The sequence below is a fragment of the Oryzias latipes genome, chromosome 2 (assembly GCF_053564925.1).
Source record: "Oryzias latipes strain Hd-rR chromosome 2, Olatipes_Hd-rR_3.1".
NCBI lineage: Eukaryota > Metazoa > Chordata > Actinopteri > Beloniformes > Adrianichthyidae > Oryzias > Oryzias latipes.
Window position 1 is genome coordinate 31,976,986 of NC_136238.1, and position 20,358 is coordinate 31,997,343.

At 41.0% G+C, this 20,358-nt stretch overlaps 2 protein-coding genes across 5 annotated transcripts in view; one reads left to right on the forward strand and one right to left on the reverse strand.

The window, feature by feature from the left end:
• LOC144986665 (NACHT, LRR and PYD domains-containing protein 12-like) overlaps positions 1–20,358 on the forward strand; it is a 515,000-nt gene that overhangs the window by 476,717 nt on the left and 17,925 nt on the right. For both annotated transcript variants that reach the window (XM_078934327.1, XM_078934324.1), the window contains 2 exons: positions 6,054–6,230; positions 15,082–15,258. In XM_078934327.1, coding sequence (XP_078790453.1) covers positions 6,054–6,230; positions 15,082–15,258 — 354 coding nt within the window. The remainder of the gene's footprint in view (positions 1–6,053; positions 6,231–15,081; positions 15,259–20,358) is intronic.
• LOC101164420 (uncharacterized) overlaps positions 1–20,358 on the reverse strand; it is a 736,165-nt gene that overhangs the window by 99,106 nt on the left and 616,701 nt on the right. The window lies entirely within an intron of this gene.

Here is a 20,358-nt window from a genome sequence, read left to right on the forward strand (position 1 = left end):
ATGCGTTATCGCCATATGTTATCAAAGCTGTAAAAAGAAAACTACTAGTTTCCACAGAGTCATTTTACTTTTCACTGATAGTATCCCACCTGGTGATGTCACAAAATAAGTTTTAATTGGATTTGATGTGGAATTTCAAAATAAAACCCCTTAAAAATCTGGTATACATGTGTCATTGTCATAAGGTGACAAAGTTGTAAAAAGCTGGGTTTTAGTAATTCCACATCAGATCTATGTGAAACTTATTTTGTGATATCACCAGGTGGGATACTATAAGTGAGAAGTGAAATAACTCTGTGGAGACTAGCAGTTTTCATTTTACAGCTTTGTCAACATATGGCGATAACGTATTTATGCCTGATTTCAATTGGGTTTTATTTTGAAATTCCACATCAGATCCTGCTGAAACTTTTTTTGTGACATCACCAGGTGGATATCTATCATTGAGAAGTGAAATGAGTCTGTGGAAACTAGGAGTTTTCATTTTACAGCTTTGTTAACATGTGGAAATAATGCGGTCATAACAGATTTCAATTGGGTTTTATTTTGAAATTACACATCAGACCTATCTAAAACTTTTTTTGTGGTCTCACCAGGTGGGATACTATAAGTGAGAAGTGAAATGAGTCTGTGGAAACTAGGAGTTTTTATTTTACAGCTCTGTCAACATATGGCGATAACGCATTTATACCAGACTTCTAATGGGTTTTATTTTGAAATTCCACATCAGATCGTGCTGAAACTTATTTTGTGGCCTCACTAGGTGGGATACTATGAGTGAGAAGTGAAATGAGTCTGTGGAAACTAGGAGTTTTCAATTTACACCATTGTCATTAGTTGGCGATAATGCTGTAATAACAGATTTCAATTGGTTTTTATTTTGAAATTCCAAATCAGATCCCTCTGAAACTTATTTTGTGACCTCGCCAGGTAGAATACTGTCAGTGAGAAGTGAAATGAGTCTGTGGAAACTGGGAGTTTTTATTTTACAGCTCTGTCAACATATGGCGATAACGCATTTATACCAGACTTCTTATGGGTTTTATTTTAAAATTCCACATCAGATCCCTATGAAAAGTTTTTTATGGCATCTCCAGGTGGGTCTCTATAATTTAGAAGTGAAATGACTCTGTGGAAACTAGGAGTTTTCAATTTACAGCTCTCTCAACATGTGCCGATAATGCGGTCATAACAGATTTCAATTGAGTATTATTTTGAAATTACACATCATAATTATCTGAAACTTATTTTGTGACCTCACCAGGTGAGATACTATAAGTGAGAAGTGAAATGAGTCTGTGGAAACTAGGAGTTTTTATTTTACAGCTCTGTCAACATATGGCGATAACGCATTTATACCAGAATTCTAATGGGTTTTATTTTGAAATTCCACATCAGATCGTGCTGAAACTTATTTTGTGGCCTCACTAGGTGGGATACTATGAGTGAGAGGTGAAATGAGTCTGTGGAAACTAGGAGTTTTCAATTTACACCATTGTCATTAGTTGGCGATAATGCTGTAATAACAGATTTCAATTGGGTTTTATTTTGAAATTCCAAATCAGAACCCTCTGAAACTTATTTTGTGACCTTGCCAGGTAGAAAACTGTCAGTGAGAAGTGAAATGAGTCTGTGGAAACTAGGAGTTTTTATTTTACAGCTCTGTCCACATATGGCGATAACGCATTTATACCAGACTTCTAATGGGTTTTATTTTGAAATTCCACATCAGATCCCTCTGAAACTTATTTTGTGACATCACCAGGTTGGATCCTATAAGTGAGAAGTGAAATGAGTCTGTGGAAACTGGGAGTTTTTATTTTACAGCTCTGTCAACATATGGCGATAACGCATTTATACCAGACTTTTAATGGGTTTTATTTTAAAATTCCACATCAGATCCCTATGAAACGTTTTTTATGGCATCTCCAGGTGGGTCTCCATAAGTTAGAAGTGAAATGAGTCTGTGGAAACTAGGAATTTTCAATTTACAGCTCTCTCAACATGTGCCGATAATGCGGTCATAACAGATTTCAATTGGGTTTTATTTTGAAATTCCACATCAGATCCCTCTGAAACTTTTTTTGTGACCTCACCAGGTGGGATACTATAAGTGAGAAGTGAAATGACTCTGTGGAAACTAGGAGTTTTCAATTTACAGCTCTCTCAACATGTGCCGATAATGCGGTCATAACAGATTTCAATTGGGTTTTATTTTGAAATTACACATCAGGGTTATCTGAAACTTTTTTTGTGAACTCACCAGGTGGGATACTATAAGTGAGAAGTTAAATGAGTCTGGGGAAACTAGGAGTTTTCAATTTACAGCTCTCTCAACATGTTCCGATAATGCGGTCATAACAGATTTCAATTGGGTTTTATTTTGAAATTCCACATCAGATCGTGCTGAAACTTATTTTGTGGCCTCACTAGGTGGGATACTATGAGTGAGAGGTGAAATGAGTCTGTGGAAACTAGGAGTTTTCAATTTACACCATTGTCATTAGTTGGCGATAATGCTGTAATAACAGATTTCAATTGGGTTTTATTTTGAAATTCCACATCAGATCCCTCTGAAACTTATTTTGTGACATCACCAGGTTGGATCCTATAAGTGAGAAGTGAAATGAGTCTGTGGAAACTAGGAGTTTTCAATTTACAGCTTTGTAAACATGTAGCGATAATGCTGTAATAACAGATTTCAGATGGGTTTTATTTTGAAATTACACATCAGAATTATCTGAAACTTTTTTGGGAAACTCACCAGGTGGGATACTATAAGTGAGAAGTGAAATGAGTCTGTGGAAAATAGGAGTTTTCATTTTACAGCTCTGTCAACATATGGCGATAACGCATTTATACCAGACTTCTAATGGGTTTTATTTTGAATTTCCACATCAAATCCCTCTGAAACTTATTTTGTGGCCTCACTAGGTGGGATACTATCAGTGAGAAGTGAAATGGATCTGTGGAAACTAGGAGTTTTCAATTTACACCATTGTCATTAGTTGGCGATAATGCTGTAATAACAGATTTCAATTGGGTTTTATTTTGAAATTCCACATCAGATCCTGCTGAAACTTATTTTGTGACCTCACCAGGTGGGATACTATAAGTGAGAAGTGAAATGAGTCTGTGGAAACTAGGAGTTTTCAATTTACAGCTCTGTCCACATATGGCGATAACGCATTTATACCAGATTTCTAATGGGTTTTACTTTGAAATTCCACATCAGATCCCTATGAAACTTATTTTGTGACCTCACCAGGTGGGATACTATAAGTGAGAAGTAAAATGAATCTGTGGAAACTAGGAGTTTTTTTCCTAAACATAAGTCAACATTACAGTAAATCCTCTTCAACATATGGTTTTAATTTCGTCTCTAATTGATAATTCACCTGAAACATATACTAAAATATACACATATAAATATATAGTTATATACAGGGAGGGGGGCTTATGTGTATAATGACAGTTATACACATCAGTACTTACTTTTTGCATTTAATCGAATGAAGGCTTTCTTGCAGTTACCGCAATGTATGTAAAAAAGCGGCACACCGTTTTCGAGAGAGGGCTCACTTGACAGCCGTTCGACGAGAGAGGGCTGGCTTGACACCAGTCGTCAGGAGGAGGACCGCAGAAGGCGGACATGCTGCTACGTAGTCCTGAGAAGCTGTGGAAACTCATCAGAAGTTCACAACCATCACAAAACCCTCATCTCTGCCACTAACACAGTCTGCCTCTGGTGCGTGTGTGTGCGTCAGTCAGCAGCCGGACACACAGAGAAAGCAGTGACGTCATCGCCCCGCCTCCCCTCTGCTAATGCTTTTTCTAAACGAATATTGCGACAAGTTTCCCTCTTTGCATTTTCCTTTTAATTATAACACAGAATAAGCAATTTTAAGTATAAAATGAAAAAGCATTTTGAAATATTTATTTTTCTTTTTAATTTTAAGTCAAAAAAATGCAGCTACATTTTGAAAATTAAAAAGCATTTCAGGTTTTGACTTTGCTTTTGATTTATGCATCATCGCTTCCATAGTCTGGCAGAGCAGATACAGTCAAAGTCAAAGTCAGCTTTATTGTCAAATATGCTGCATCCGTAAGACATACAACACAGAAGAAATTGCTTTCCTCTCACCCCACAGTGCAAGCAGCATATAAAATAATAAATAAACGACTTAAAAAATACATTCTTATAAAAACAATAAATCCTTGAAACCCAAAAAGGTAAAGCCAAAAGAAAAGCCAAAAAACACTGAAGGTAAGGGAGAGAGGAGCCGCTGCGTGTGCACGCGCCACCAGATGCCTGCGAATTAGACAGACGGACGGACAGACAGACATATTAATTGTCCACTGAGGAAAGTTGTTTTCATAGTACAACATTTATTCATAAGCTACGGAATTATCAAGATGCGGGGTGGCTCGAGAGCCAGTAGGACCCAGATGCAGAAGCGGAGGCACACGGCTCAGGGACTAGAGGGTTTAATGAACAAAAAGTGCTGCAGAGCAGGATTACAGAACAAACAAAAACTTACTGTGGCGTGGCGAGGGACATGGAAACATGAGCGTGGCAAAAACATGGAACATGGAACATGGCATGAAGACAGGAAGACAAAAAACACCATGACTAAACTAATGGACCAGCCCAGGAGGAAGGCAGAGACCAGACTTATATACAGACAGGGCAGACAAGACACAGGTGAACACGATTAGGGCAGATGGGGACCAAAGGAAGTAAAACTCAAGAAACAAGACAAGACAGGAAACCTTTCAAAATAAAACAGGAAATAGAACCAAACAAGACAGAACAAGAACTAAGACGAAAAACAAGACACAACAAACTCAAACCATGACAGGACTTATGGTATTCATGCATATGCCTTTAGTTTGTTTTATTTGTGATAAAACAATGTATGGCGTATGTCTCAACCATTCAGAAAGCAACAAGAAATTACATTTGTGCTGAACAATTTCCCATTTCCACTGGGATTATTTGTAGCTTGTCAGATGGAATTAAATGGAGGGAAATAAAATGCCCCATCACAATGCGTAATGACGCACAATGGCTGATCTTGCACTCTTAGAGGATGTGGCAAATGGAAGAATTCGGAGTGAACGCATCTTTAGACAGCAAGAAGACGTGCTGGCAAACGAGGACGAGTGGCTTATGAGCCGGTTCAGACTTCCTCGAGCCGTCCTGTTGAAGCTTTTGGGGGGGTGTCCCCCGGTGCATCTGGTGCGTCGTGTCTAGGGATGGGTATCGTTAAGGTTTTAACGATAATACTACTTTTATCGATACTGCTTATCGATCCGGTACTCTTATCGGTACTCTTATCGATACTTTTTGAGGACGAAAAATAAATAAATAAATAACAAATTAAGAACATAAAGTGTTTTAGTTCCTCACAATGCAACAACATTGTTTTTTTTTTAACAAAACATTTTACTTTATACTTGAGAATGTTCCAGACAGGATATTCATTTAATAATTTAATCTAATTATTTTTATTATTTATGAGCGTGATGTTTCATTTGATCTTTTGTCCATTTTCCACAACCTTGAATATAATTTTCTGTCTGTCAAACACCAAAGTTGAGTTAAGTTAAGTTAAATGATGGAAACAAATTCACTTTGATGCAGACTCCTTTCTATTTTGCCAACTCTATTTATTTTTCTTTAAATCCAGTAAACCCAATAAATGACGTTAATTTTGCACAGCTGGACTTAATAGGATGCTGAACAGGTGAGTTAATTAACTACCGCCCTAGGGGAGTAACCGAAGTAAATACTGCAGAGTCTACCTGCCTGAACGGCAAACTCATTCACTTATTTGTGCATTGATGCTAACTAGATTGGAAATTATAGACCCAAAATGCATTGCGTTTAACAATTTTCGCCAAAAAGATGTGTTTAGATATATTATTTTAAATAAACCATCAAGGTTTTTATCTTCAGAAATCAGTATCAGGGTGGGGCTCACCTGACTGAATTTACTGGACCTCCAGCTGCATGACTGATCCTGAGCACATTTTCTGTCTGATTGCAGGTTGAAGAACTGCAGTTTGTCAGAGATCAGCTGTGAAGCTCTGGTCTCAGCTCTGAAGAAAAACCTGTCCACTCTGAAAGGACTGGACCTGAGCTGGAACCAAAATTGGCAGGATTCAGGAGTTCTTCTGCTATGTGGTTTTCTGGAGAGTCCAGACTGCAGACTGCAGACTCTGAGGTCAGTAAAGAAGCTGAACTCCCTGAAGGATGAGAAGAACGGATCAGGTGAAGAACTTTCTGAGTGATGTGGAAGATTTTTTGTCTACAGCCATGTTTGAAACAAACTGATGATTGGTTCAGATTTTCTTCATCCATTGAATTGATTGTTCTGATGATTGATAGAAACTGATCTGTTTCAATCAGGATCTTGTAAATCAGGATCTCCAACCTATTTTAGAACACGGATCCATTTCATGTCAGAAAAAATGTTCACAGATCGGCCTGTAGAAAGTTCAAGTTGGCGTCCAAATTAGTTTCAGCTTCCAGTTTTCAGAAAACTATTGAAAGGATTTTTACATGAAATCTATTTGAAGAAAACAGTTTGAAAAGATCTTTAAATATTGAATCTAGAACAGACACTTCCTTTGAATGTCACTAGTACAACAAAACACACAAAGTGTTCTTTGGTCAGTGCATCTTTCAGTCACTGAAAACCAGAAATGACTGCAGATTCATTTACCACTAGAAATGAAAAACTGTCACTTCAAAAATGATTTTTTAGTTTTGGAACTTTGTATTCAGAAAAGTTTTCTGAATATTAAAAAAATGCTGAAACAAAAGCAGTTCAACTCAGGCCCAAAGACAAGAAAAGGACATTTAATAGAGAATAGAGTTCAACACTTTGTGAACTCAATGAAAAGCTGCAAACAACTGATGGACATGAACCAAAAAGAAGTGTCATTGAAAGTTCACTGACTGAATATTAGACGTTTCCATTCAACGAAAGACACAATAGTGTTGAATCCAGCAGTGGAGGAAATCCAAGGTGATCTTTCATCCCTACTGAGCGACACTTCGTTCACCTCAACCCAAAGCGGCATCCACCACAGGCCGGAGCGGCGTTCACCTCAGCCCGGAGCGGCGTTCACCTCAGCCCGGAGCGGCGTTCACCTCAGCCCGGAGCGGCGTTCACCTCAGCGCGGAGCGGCGTTCACCTCAGCCCGGAGCGGCGTTCACCTCAGCCCGGAGCGGCGTTCACCTCAGCCCGGAGCGGCGTTCACCTCAGCGCGGAGCGGCGTTCACCTCAGCCCGGAGCGGCGTTCACCTCAGCCCGGAGCGGCGTTCACCTCAGCGCGGAGCGGCGTTCACCTCAGCCCGGAGCGGCGTTCACCTCAGCCCGGAGCGGCGTTCACCTCAGCCCGGCGCGGTATCCACCACAGGCCGGCGCAAATGGGTCCCAAAAAAACCCAGACAGCTGAAGAAGGCTGTGACCTCAAGAAATCGCTTGATTTCCTTGCAGAGGAAATTTCTGCTATAAAGGTGCAACAAAAGAGCATTCTGGACTTCACTGAGGAGGTGAAAGTTTTGCGGGTCCAGAAGCAAGAGCAGGACCAGAGGATTGCCTTTCTGGAAAGAAGGGTGATGGAGCTTGAACAGTATACACGGATGAATGTTGTGGTAATCACTGGCCTGGGCGTCAAACCCAGATCATACACCAGAGCTGTGACCACCAACAGAGACGGAGAGCCAGACGAACAAGACATCAGCTCTGTGGAGCAACAAGTTGTGGGTTTTCTAAGGGAAAAAGGAATCCAGGAATCCAGCTGGACTGTGACGGCATCGAGGCTTGCCATACTTTGCCTAGGAAAAGTGTGAAGGATAAACCAGCTATTATTATGAGGTTTGTCAACAGAAAGCAAAAGGCTGCTCTGCTGAAACAGGGCAGAAAGCTGAGAGGAACAGATGTTTATATAAACGAGAATCTTACAAAACATAATGCTGATATAGCAAAACAAGCATGTTACCTAAAGAAAAGTGGAAAAATACAAAGCACCTGGACATCTAACTGTAAAGTGTTCATCAAGCTGAACGGGAGCCCCGAGCAAGCTAAAGTGGGGTTGATTAGGGACATCAAGGATCTGGACAAATACTAAATATCATCTGATATTTCTGAGCCTTCTGGAAATAGAGGTAATACACTTACACTACACTTTTCCTCAGATCAAATGTCAATACAACCTCAACCGTCAACACCAGGAACACAAAACATAAATTATTTTTCTGACCAATTAAGGATGGAAGCATTGGATTACACTGATCACAATTTACAGGACATAGAATATGACATTGACCCAATCAACCATTTCTTCTCTGCCATCACAGATAATTGCAGTTACTACACTGAAGAGCATTATAACTTCAACATTAAATGTAAAGATAAGTTCTCACTTGTTCATTTCAATAGCAGAAGCATGTATGCAAATTTTGATAACATTAAGGAATACTTGTGCAATTTTTTACAACGATTTAGTGTGATAGCAATCTCAGAAACATGGTTCAATGCAGAGAAGGGAGTTGAGAACTTTAATTTGGAGGGTTATGAACTCAGATACTGTAATAGACTAAACAAAGGTGGTGGAGGAGTTGCTCTATATGTGGATAAAACTCTGCATTTCAGAGTAGTGACTAGCATGACAGCTGTTGTTGACAATATGCTTGAATGTTTAACAATCGAAATCTCTCAAGAAAATCAAAAAAATATAGTTGTCAGTTGTATTTACAGAACACCAGGCTCAAATATGGATATGTTTACAGGCTGGATGGAGAAAATGTTTGTGGATAAAAAAAAGGTAATTTTTGTATGTGGGGATTTTAACATTGACCTATTAAATCCTCATAAGATTAAGGCAGTTGAAGAGTTCATTAATAACATGTACAGCATTTGCTTATTTCCAAGAATTACAAAACCAAGTAGGATAACTGCAAGTTGTGCAACATTAATTGATAACATATTCTCCAAAGACACTGAAAATAAAACAGTTAATGGGTTGCTAATTAATGAAATCAGTGACCATCTTCCAGTTTTCACAGTATATGACAGTAGTTATGTCAACCACAGGTTGCATTTCTCAATGGGATACAGACAAATTAAAACAGAAACCTCCATCAATGCACTTAAAGCTGAGCTACTTGAGCATAATTGGGATGTGATTTATCAAAAAGAAACTGTTGATGGCCTCATCAACAGTTTCTTTTCTTTCTTTCTTTCTTTTCTTTTCTTATGAATATTTTTTGCGGATATCTGGTTCGATGTATGATAAACATTGTCCAGTTAAAAAGTTCAAGGAAAAAATTAAGTATTTCCATTGTCCATGGATTACAAAAGGATTGCAGAATGCATGTAAGAAAAAGAATACTCTATATAAAAACTACTTAAAAAAGAGAACAAAAGAGGCAGAAATCAAATATAAAAAATACAAAAATAAGCTAACGCAGATCATAAGAACATGCAAGAAGGAATATTATGGAAAACTTTTAGAGGAAAACAAAAGTAATATCAAAAAAACATGGGGCATACTTAATATTATTCTAAGAAGGGGTAACAAGGAAGACTCCTATCCAAAGTACTTCATTAGTAAGGGTGAAGAAATAGATCAAAGGGAACAGATTGCTAAAAGATTTAATGATTTTTTTGTAAACGTGGGACCTGAATTAGAAAAGCAAATCCCGGATCCAGGAACATTTGGAAAGGATGTGCAAATATTAATTGACAGAAATCCCAGCAGCATGGTTCTTAACCCAGTAACTGAAAATGAAATATTAAAGACCGTGAGAGGAATGAAGGGTAAACTCTCTACTGACGTTAATGGCATTGATATGTCTTTGGTGAAAACAGTAATCAGTGGAATTAAGAAACCATTAGAATATATTTTTAATTTATCATTCCAAACAGGTTCATTTCCTAATCAAATGAAAATTGCAAAAGTTATACCATTGTACAAAACCGGGAACAAGCATCACTTTACAAACTATAGGCCAGTTTCTATGTTACCGCAGTTTTAAAAGATATTGGAAAAAATGTTCGTAACCAGATTAAACTCTTTCATCGAAAAGCACAAGATACTGGACGAAGGACAGTATGGGTTCAGGTCAAATCGATCAACATCACTGGCCCTGATGAATGTAATAGACAATATAACAATGCTATTGATAATAAAAACATGTAATCGGGGTATTTATTGATTTAAAAAAAGCTTTGGACACAATTAACCATGGTATGTTAATTAATAAATTGGATCAGTATGGCATTAGGGGGTTAGTGCTAGACAGGATCAGAAGCTATTTGAGCAATAGAAAGCAGTTTGTGAAGGTTGAAGGTGCTTGTTCTCAATGTTTGGACATTGTTTGTGGTGTCCCTCAGGGGTCGGTTCTGGGACCAATATTGTTTATTTTATTTATAAATGATTTATTTAAGGTTTCTAACAAATTACGGCTAGTTCTATTTGCTGATGATACAAATGTGTTTTGTGATGGGGATGATCTGCAGCAATTTATTGAAATTGTTAAGAAGGACATGGAAAAACTGAAGCTGTGGTTTGATGTAAATAAGCTTTCACTAAATTTAAGTAAAACAAAAATGATGTTATTTGGTCACCATAAGGGTAAAAATATTAACATTGACATGCACATAAATGGGGTGAAACTTGAAAGAATTTATGAAAATAAATTTCTTGGGGTCATAATTGATGACAAACTAACCTGGAAAGCACATATTAGCTACATACAAGCTAAACTATCCAGAAGTATTTCTGTCTTAAATAAAGCTAAACTGGTTCTGGACCACAAATCACTCCACATGTTATACTGTACATTAGTTTTACCATATTTTTCTTATTGTGTAGAGGTTTGGGGGAACAACTATAAAACAACGTTACATTCACTTTCAATACTTCAGAAGAGAGCAATACGAATCATATACAAAGTCAGTTACCTTGAGCACACAAATAAATTATTCATAGAATCAAAATTACTCAAATTTTACGATCTAGTAGAGTATTGTACCGCTCAAATAATATTCAAGGCCAAAAACAATTTATTACCGACAAATATCCAAAGGTTATTTATTACAAGAGAGGAAAAATACAATTTTAGGGAAAAAGATAAATTTGTCATACATAAAGCACGTACATATAAAAAGAGATTCTGTGTTTCAATTTGTGGAGTGAAGTTGTGGAACAGAACCAGTAAATGCTTGAAACAATGTCCAAACATAAAAGAATTTAAATATAGATACAGAAAGATGATCATGGATAAATATGTGCAAATACAAAAAAATACAGAATGTCAGCATTTATTATCCTGCATACTTTGACAATACGTTTTGTTATTCATTTGCATGTTGTTTGGAAATGAAAATTACATGTATATATGTACATATACACTTGGGTAGGGCACTGGACTCTGATGGTGGGAAAGTAAGGACTTAATGTAAAAGGGGGTGAGAGTTTATAAGATTTTTCTTCTTCTCACTCCCTTTTGGACTTGTGTTTATATAATTTTGTTTTGTTTTATATAATTTACTTGTCTTTTTCTTGTTTTTTGCGAGTTTTGTCTCGTTTTTGTCTTATTTTTTTATTTTACACTTGTTTCACTAGTTCAAAATAAAAAAGACTACTACTACTATTACTACTACTACTACTACTACTATCTAAAGAAGTGTTTTCAGGATTCTCCAAAGATTGTCTGTGTAGAGCATCAAGAATGGAAGTGAAGGAAGACTTTCATGTTCTGCACTAGCTTTCTGCTTTTCTGCTGAACTGCAGGAACAAATGGATGGCTGCCCCCAGATTTCTGGCTCTTTGCACTGAGCCACTTCCTCAAAGCCTCCTGATCTGTTCAGAGGAGAGAGAAGCTCTCTTTTTCTGAACCACATGTCCAGAGAGGGAGCATCATCTCTCACAAGGCACTGATGGTGCTATAAATATTTGGACAGAGACACATTCTTTCTAATTTCGTTTCTGTACATTACCACAGTAAATTTTAAATAAAAAAAGGCAGATGCCATTGAAGTGCAGACTTTCAGCTTTTATTACATGGGTTGAACCAAAAGATTGCATAAAAATGTGAAAAACTAATCTTCAAGTTGAACCCAACTCTGCAAGATGATGTACTAAAGGTTGGAGGAAGGTTAAGACATTCGGCTATGCCCTATGACTCAAAGGATCAAATCATCCTGCCAAAAAGGGTCACACATCACAAAACTTCTGCTTCAGCATGTCCAGTGATTACATTAGCACTGGACATGCTGGAAGAAATTACATGTTGGCCACTTTGCATCAAAGGTTCTAGATCCCAGGGGTTCACAGTGCTATCAGGAAAGTTTTGTCTGAATGTGTAATTTGCAAGAAGATGTATGGTTCATGTGGTAAACAATTTATGGCAGATCTGCCAAAATGCAGTAATTCCCGACGACGCTCCATTAATAAGAGTTGGTGTAGATTACTTTGGCCCATTTCTGGTAAAAGGGGAAGAACACAAGTCAAAAGACATGATGTTATCTCTACGTGTTTAGCCATTCGAGCTGTGCACTTAGAAGTGGCTGCATCACTGTACACCAACGCTTGTCTATATGCAATCAGAGGGTTCATCGCTAGGAGAGGACAGGTGAAAGAAATGTACTTGGACAATGGCACCAACTTAAGATCAGCTGATAGTGTCTTAAGGAGATCAATCAAAAAGTGGAATAACAAAAAAATCACTAAGGTTTTGTGTCATTTTTTGACCTGCTAAGTTCTTCTCATTAATTACATATTTTCTTTATAATTCTTTTTTTTTTTTGCTTAAGTTCATTGTGGATTATTGTTCATTTTCTGATCTAAAGAAACGGAATTAAAGATTTTTATCTTTCACTTTTGGAATGTGGATCTTTCGATTTATGAGGAGAGCTGCAGAAGCATCAAAACTGAGGACTTAAAACTGGAACTATACACGGGAGTTAAAGACTTCCCTAACGGAGGGTTCAGCCAGACGTTCCAGCAGACCCCTCATAGTGCATTTAGGTCTCCCAAGACTCTCCAGTATTCTTCCCCGCCAGCTAATCCTACTTACCACCAGGTAGTTATCGGTGGACAGCTCTGCCCCTCTCTTTACCCATGAACCAGGGCCGAAGGTCGCCTGAAACAACAACAAAGCCCATCATTAACCTCCTGCATAGGGTGTCCTGATTCTAGGTGTATTGATGGACACCCTTGTGCTCGAACATTGTGTTTGTTATGGACAAACTATGGCAAGCACAGAAGTCCAATGACAAAACACTGCTCGGGTTTTGAGAGACCATTCCCACCAATCATGCCCCTGTAGGTGCCACTCTCATTGCTCAAATGAGCATTGAAGTCCCCCAGGAGGACAATGGAGTCCGCCGTTGGGTCACTTTCAAGTACCCCCTCAAGAGACACCAAGAAGGCTGGGTACTCCAAATTGCTGTTCAGCCCGTAACCCGAAACGACAGTCAGAGACCTGCCCCCCACCCAAAGGCAGAGGGACATGACCCTCTTGCCCACCGGGGTGAACTCCAACACTTGGAGGCTCACAAGTGAGCCCACACAAGCCCGCCGCCTCTCACCATGAGCAACTCCAGAGACTGTAGTTCAGTTGTCATTTAGATGTTTTCTCCACTGGATACCTTTGTGACAATGCTACAAAGTGAAAACTGGAGTCCAGTCCCCGGATGAAGATGTCCAGCTGTGCACTATCAGTCATGTCAGGACTGTCATCCACAGTCAGAGAGTCTGCAATCAAGTCTTTGCTTCTTTCATCAACTGTGCTCTTGAACCAACAGCCATCTTCCAAACTCCAGCAGAAGCGTATTTCTCCTCAGGCTTCTGTTTGCCAGCATCTGCTTTTTGTCTGGACATCAGACGTCCAACACCTCCATCCTGCAGCTCTTCAAAACTTCTCCCTGGGTCAATAGTCTGGCTGAACCGGCCATCTCCTCTGCCACCATTAAACTTGCTTTCACAGCAGCTTGACTTTGGGATTCTGCACGGCTACAAAGCTTCTGCTGAAGTGTCCCATTCTTCTCTGACTCTTCTGCTTTCTGGATCTTCTGCTCTGCATTCAGGTCTTTCAGGTTATCAGGATGTTTAGTCTCACAGTGTGGTCTTAGATCAGGTTCTTTCATTAAAGCCACATTAGCTCCACCAATCAGAGCCATTGGTTTAGCAGCAATGTCAGAAACATTTCCTCAGCCTTCCATAGGTTTTTAAAGGCTCTGTGTTCAGAATCCACTGTTGTCTTCAGCATGGTGAGGGCTAGCTTCACAATAACTTGCTGCATCATCAGCTAGTTTGGATTGACGCAGTAAGAGTTCATGTTGGACTACTGTGTCAAATGTTCTCCAGTTCATTTGATCTGTCAGAGAGAAATGTGGTTTTATTTTCACCACTAAGGGGCGCTAGTCGTAAAGCAGAGATGCAGATGACATCATCACGCTGAGCACATCCAGGATTTCTTGGATTAGAAAAAGGAATTTTGGGAGCTGCAGAACCAGCTGGAACCCTTAGACTACCAGCAGAACCATCAGCAGCTCCTCTTCAGGGCCACATTCAGACATTTTGGGCCCCGTGAATCCTCATGTTTTTTAACGCCCCTCTACAGTTTAGAGATGTCAGTAAATGCTTTCAGAGGAGAACTAAAGACTTTTTCAGCTGTTTTTTTGTAATGTGATCATTTGAAAATGCATTTTACAATTTGGGATTCAAGATGAAGAAATAAAATTTATTCTGACATTTTTAAATCAATCTTTAAATCAAAGCAAAATCTATTGGATTTGAAATATTTAGACATTAATAATTCATGATGATAAATGACATTTCAATTCCTCGTCTGTTTTAACTTAATTTCAAGTCATTTCTAATCTATTGCATTTTCATTCCTGATCATGTTTTTGGGTCCAAATCCAAAATAAATTTCTAAACAGTGAAAATGTCATCTGTCAGTCTGTTATCAGGTCCCACCTGACTGAATGAACCAAGTTCCTGGACCTCCAGCTGCATCACTGCTCCTGAACACACTTTTCTGCCTGATTGCAGGTTGGAGAACTGCCGTTTGTCAAAGATCAGCTGTGAAGCTCTGGGCTCAGCTCTGAAGAAAAACCCGTCTAATCTGACAGAACTGGACCTGAGCCAGAACCAGAACCTGCAGGATTCAGGAGTTCTTCATCTGTGTGGTTTTCTGGAGAGTCCAGACTGCAGACTGCAGACTCTGAGGTCAGACTCCATGTTTCAGTTGTGTTCAGATCAATATGATGAAAAAGTTGTGTTGACCCACAATGAGCAGAAATGTCCAGATTCTGATCTGCAGCAGCATCTTCCTGCAGCTGCTTGTTCTCTTCAAAGATCTGCAGAAGAACTTCTTCTTTTCTTCCTGCTGCTGCTTGTTCTCTTCAAAGATCTGCAGGAGAACTTCTTCTTTTCTTCCTGCAGCTGCTTGTTCTCTTCAAAGATCTGCAGAAGAACTTCTTCTTTTCTTCCTGCAGCTGCTTGTTCCTGTTGGATAAAGTGAAGTGGAACTATTGGTTGTTGTGTATGTATCCGGTCGGATGGAAATTAAGAAAACACAGAATAAACCACTGACGGGAGAGCAACGCGTAGTTTGGTTCATGTCCGTCAAATGTTAAGCCAAAGCAGCTAACAAAACATGGTGTCAGAAGTGACAACAAGACAGTCATGAGTGAGAAAGATGCAAACAGGAGGAGCGGGGATGGATCAGCGGCCGTGCCTCAGCTAGCAGCGCCAGGCTGCCAGCTGAGGCTGTTCGACTTCGCAAAAGTTGCGGAGTGGCCAAGATGGCTGAAGCGGTTCAAGCGATACAGAATAGCCTCAGGACCCGACAAACAGTCGCAAGAGTTCCAGGTGAACAGCTTCATGTACGCAGCGGCGACGACTCGGAAGACATCCTGAATGTGTTGCCCCTCACAGACGCACAGAAAAAGTCCTACGATGACGCCACTGCAGCGTTTACGCCGCATTGTGTGAAGAAGAGGAACGTCATTTTTGAAAGAGCGCATCTCAACCGGAGGAATCAAGAGAGTGCGGCGTCTTTTATTACGGCGGTGCACACGCTGCCGGAGTACTGTGAGTTTGGAGCATTGACAGAGCAGCTGATACGGGATCGTATAGCTGTAGGAATAAGAGATGCCAGACTTTCAGAGAGCCTGCAGTTAGATGCAGATCTAACGCTGGAGTAAGCCGTGTGAGACAAAGTGAAGAGATAAAGAGACAGCAGCCGGTTCTCAGGGGGGCGGAGCTACCAGGACAGGTGGAGGCTATACAAAAACGAAACTTAAAGTCATTTAAAGCTGTAACAAGCAAAAATGACATGAAAACAGTTGAATGTAGCATATATGGACAGTTAAAAAGACACACAAGGTTTGAATGTCCTGCCCGGGATGCAGAATGCAGGAAACGTCAAAAAAAAGGACATTATACAAAGAAATGCAGATCCACCGGGGGAATCCACAATATAATTGGACAACAACAGCAAAGGAAAAGCAATGACGAAGAAGATTTTGCATTTATAGGTGAAATGGCGAACAAAGAGGTTGACGAGTGGAGCAACATTGTGCATCTCAACCAGGAAAAGACTTTGTTTAAGTTAGACACGGGTGCCAGTGTCACGGTTATCCCGAGCAGCATTTACTCCCCACAGAAACATAGGACATTGCAACCACCATCCAAAGTGTTGTATGGTCCAGGCAAACAGAAACTGGATGTAAGGGGATGTTTCAAAGGGGAGCTGACTTTTGACAAAAGAACAACTATGCAAGCTGTGTATGTGGTTAATGGACTATATAAACCATTGCTAGGCCTTCCCGCGATAACTGCTTTAGACCTCATCAAGCGGGTGAGTGCAGTGCAGATGTGGTCCTGAGGGACACTGTTTCTTGCAATGGAGGCGCACAAAGCAAGAGAAGGAGGAATCAAGGTTAAAATATAATGTATTTGCAAAAATCCTAAAACCATTTAAAATGAAGAAGTTGAAAAAAGATGGGCACCACAGACACCTTTTCACACGGCTGAGGACTTCTCTTTTTTCACTAGGCGAGGTGGAGGCTCCCAAGTAAAATGTCAACTTATAATATAAATTCACCCCACTCACGTGATAAAAAACACTCACACAGTGAACCCTTCACCCGAAGACACGCCACTCCAAACCGGGGAAGCCCTCCACCTTACACACAGGACTGACGCCTGGGTCCTCAGTGCTGATGACAAAACAAAACAGGGTCAATAAAAAGTTGGAGACAATAATTGAATAGTTTGTCTACAAACAAACTAATAACAACGGGTCCCAGCAGTTCGGTGACCCAGAACCAATGCTAAAAATACAAGATTAAAATAAAACACCAGTTGGCTACTCAGGCGGGGGTTAGCCGTTCACTTGGATGCTGCACAGTGCAGTGAGTGCCGCTCGGCTTGGCTTTGGGGTAGGTGAAGGGAGTCCAGGCCCCAAAATGTCCGATCGCCTCCATGGCGAATTTCCGTTGGCGAGCACTCCAGACAAACCCTCCTTGAAGTCCAAACTGGATCCTTTTCCACGCAGGATCAATAAAGGGTTCTGATAAAATCAGTATAAAAGCCACATATACAAACAGCGTAAAAAAAAACAGCAGCTGTTCCACTCTTGGGAGCGTTAGAAAGTCCCAAGGCTCTGTTTATTCAGCACCTGGTAAACAAAAAGCGCTAAGCCGCACTATCCGCAGAGCTGCAAGAGCTCACCCTTTGGCCGCGAGTATCCGGCGCTGTGAGGCTAAACCGGATGCACACAATTGGAAGTGGGCGGTCCCAGTGGCCAAATGCTGCACATCCTGCCAGTGACCGCCTAAGGCTTATTATAGTGCCCCAAGAGGCCACCGCTCGCAATTACTCTCCGAGCCACACCTGAGCCAATTGATCCTACCACACAGACACAAACAGTGGACTTTAAGGCTATGTACCCCACAGTGTTCTCTGGTCTAGGGAAGTTAAAAGAGCCATACAAAATCGAGTTGGAGCCAGGAGCGGTCCCATACGCCCTGTCAACTCCACGCAGAGTGGCGCTACCCCTACGAGACGCAGTAAAAGAGGAACTGAAGCGGATGGAAAAAGCGGGCGTAATTTTTAGAGTGACACGACCCACACAGTGGTGTGCAGGCTTGGTGGTGGCACCAAAAGCCAAACCAGGGAAAATAAGGTTGTGTGTGGACATGACACACTTGAATAAGTGGGTGCAACGAGAGAGACACATCCTCCCAGCAGTGGACCACACACTGGCTGTGCTGTCCGGAGCTAGGGTGTTCACAAAAGTGGATGCCACCTCAGGCTTCTGGCAGATCCCGTTGGCGGAAGAAAGCAGACTTTTAACAACGTTCATCACACCCTTTGGCAGATACGCTTTTAACCGCCTGGCTTTTGGGATTTCATCAGCTCCTGAGCTTTTCCAGTGCAGGATGTCACAGATGCTGGAGGGGTGCGAGGGGGTGGTGTGCCATGCAGATGATGTCGTTGTCGTGGGAGAGGACACGCAGCAGCACGATGAGAGGCTTCACAAAGTGCTGCAGAGATTTGAAGCAGAGGGACTGACACTGAACGACAAGTGTGAGTTCTCTAAAGATAAAATCTCTTTTGTAGGCCACTGTGTTACAGCTGAAGGGGTATCCCCAGACCCAAACAAAGTCAAGGCTATAATGGAAATGCCTGAACCGCAACATGTAGAGGGAGTGAGGAGAGTTATGGGCTTGGCCAACTACTTAGGAAAGTTTATCCCTCATTTGGCCTCATTTTCAAAGCCATTAAGAGACCTACTTTGTGAAAAGAATGAATGGCGTTGGGAAAATGCTCAGAAAGAGGTTTTTCAGAAACTAAAGACTGAACTGAGTTCACCACGGGTGCTCGCCTCATATTCAATCGACGGCAAGACGTGTGTGGCAGCAGACGCATCTTCATACGGGCTCGGTGCCGTCCTCACTCAGGAACAAAAAGATGGAACCTGGAGGCCAGTAGTGTTCATTTCTAGAGGGTTGACGCCTGCAGAAAAACACTACGCTCAAATAGAAAAAGAGGCTCTGGCGGTGACGTGGGATTGTGAAAGACTAGCACTTTACATCCATGGACTAAGAGTCCGGTTGGAGACCGATCATAAGCCTCTTGTACCTTTGCTGAGCACCAAGGCTTTAGATGAGTTACCACCAAGAGTGTTGACATTTTGTTTGAGACTTATGAAGTTTATGTTTGACATTGTGCATGTTCCGGGAAAGTGCTTAATGACGGCAGATAAACTGTCAAGAGCCCCGGTAAACCACACGTTCACACAAGAAGAATTGAACAACGAAGCAGAGGTCAAAGTCTTTGTGGACTCTGTAATTCAGAGCATTCCTGCTACAGAACCCAGACTAAGAGAGATTCAACAGAAACAACACTTCGACCCTGTTTGTGCAAAAGTTATCCAGTGCTGTAAAACAGGCTGGCCCGAAAGGCACATGCTGCCACGAGAGCTGAGTGAGTATTGGTCCGAAAAAGACGATCTCAATCTGGCTGGTGAGTTGTTGCTGAGAGGACAGAGACTGGTCATTCCACAAAACATGAGGAAAGAGATTCTGAATCAGATTCATGATGGACATCAGGGCATAGTCAAATGCAGGGCTAGAGCTTGTCAGTCTGTGTGGTGGCCAGGTTTGTCGGTGCACATCAGTAAGGTTGTGGAAAATTGTAACACATGTTCACAACATAAAGCAGAACATCGAGAACCACTACTGACCACACCAGTACCGGAGCGGCCCTGACAGCGGGTTGGTACGGATATGTTCTTTTGGAATAAGGACACTTATATTCTGGTGGTGGACTATTTCTCAAGGTACATAGAAGTGGCTGAACTGAATGTGACATCTGCATCGACAGTCATAGCTGCCATGAAGGAGACATTCAGTCGCCATTGGATCCCAGAGACAGTGATGTCGGACAACGAAGCGCAGTACGCCAGTGAAAATTTCAAGGACTTCGCTATGGACTACGGGTTTGTTCACATCACCAGCAGTCCAAGATACCCGCAAGCGAACGGAGAAGCTGAGAGAGCAGTAGCCACAGTTAAAGGACTGTGGAAAGGAGGAGGTGAGAAGACAAAAGCACTTCTCTCTTATAGGGCTACACCACTCGAGTGCGGCTACTCCCCTGCACAGCTGCTGATGGGCAGACAGCTGAAGACAACTCTGCCACAGCAGCCTGTGACTCTTCTCCCAAGATGGCCATATATAAAACAATTCAAAACCAAACAGAGATGGTACAAAGCAAACCAGCAATGCCAGAACGATCGACGTCACCGGGTCCGTCCTC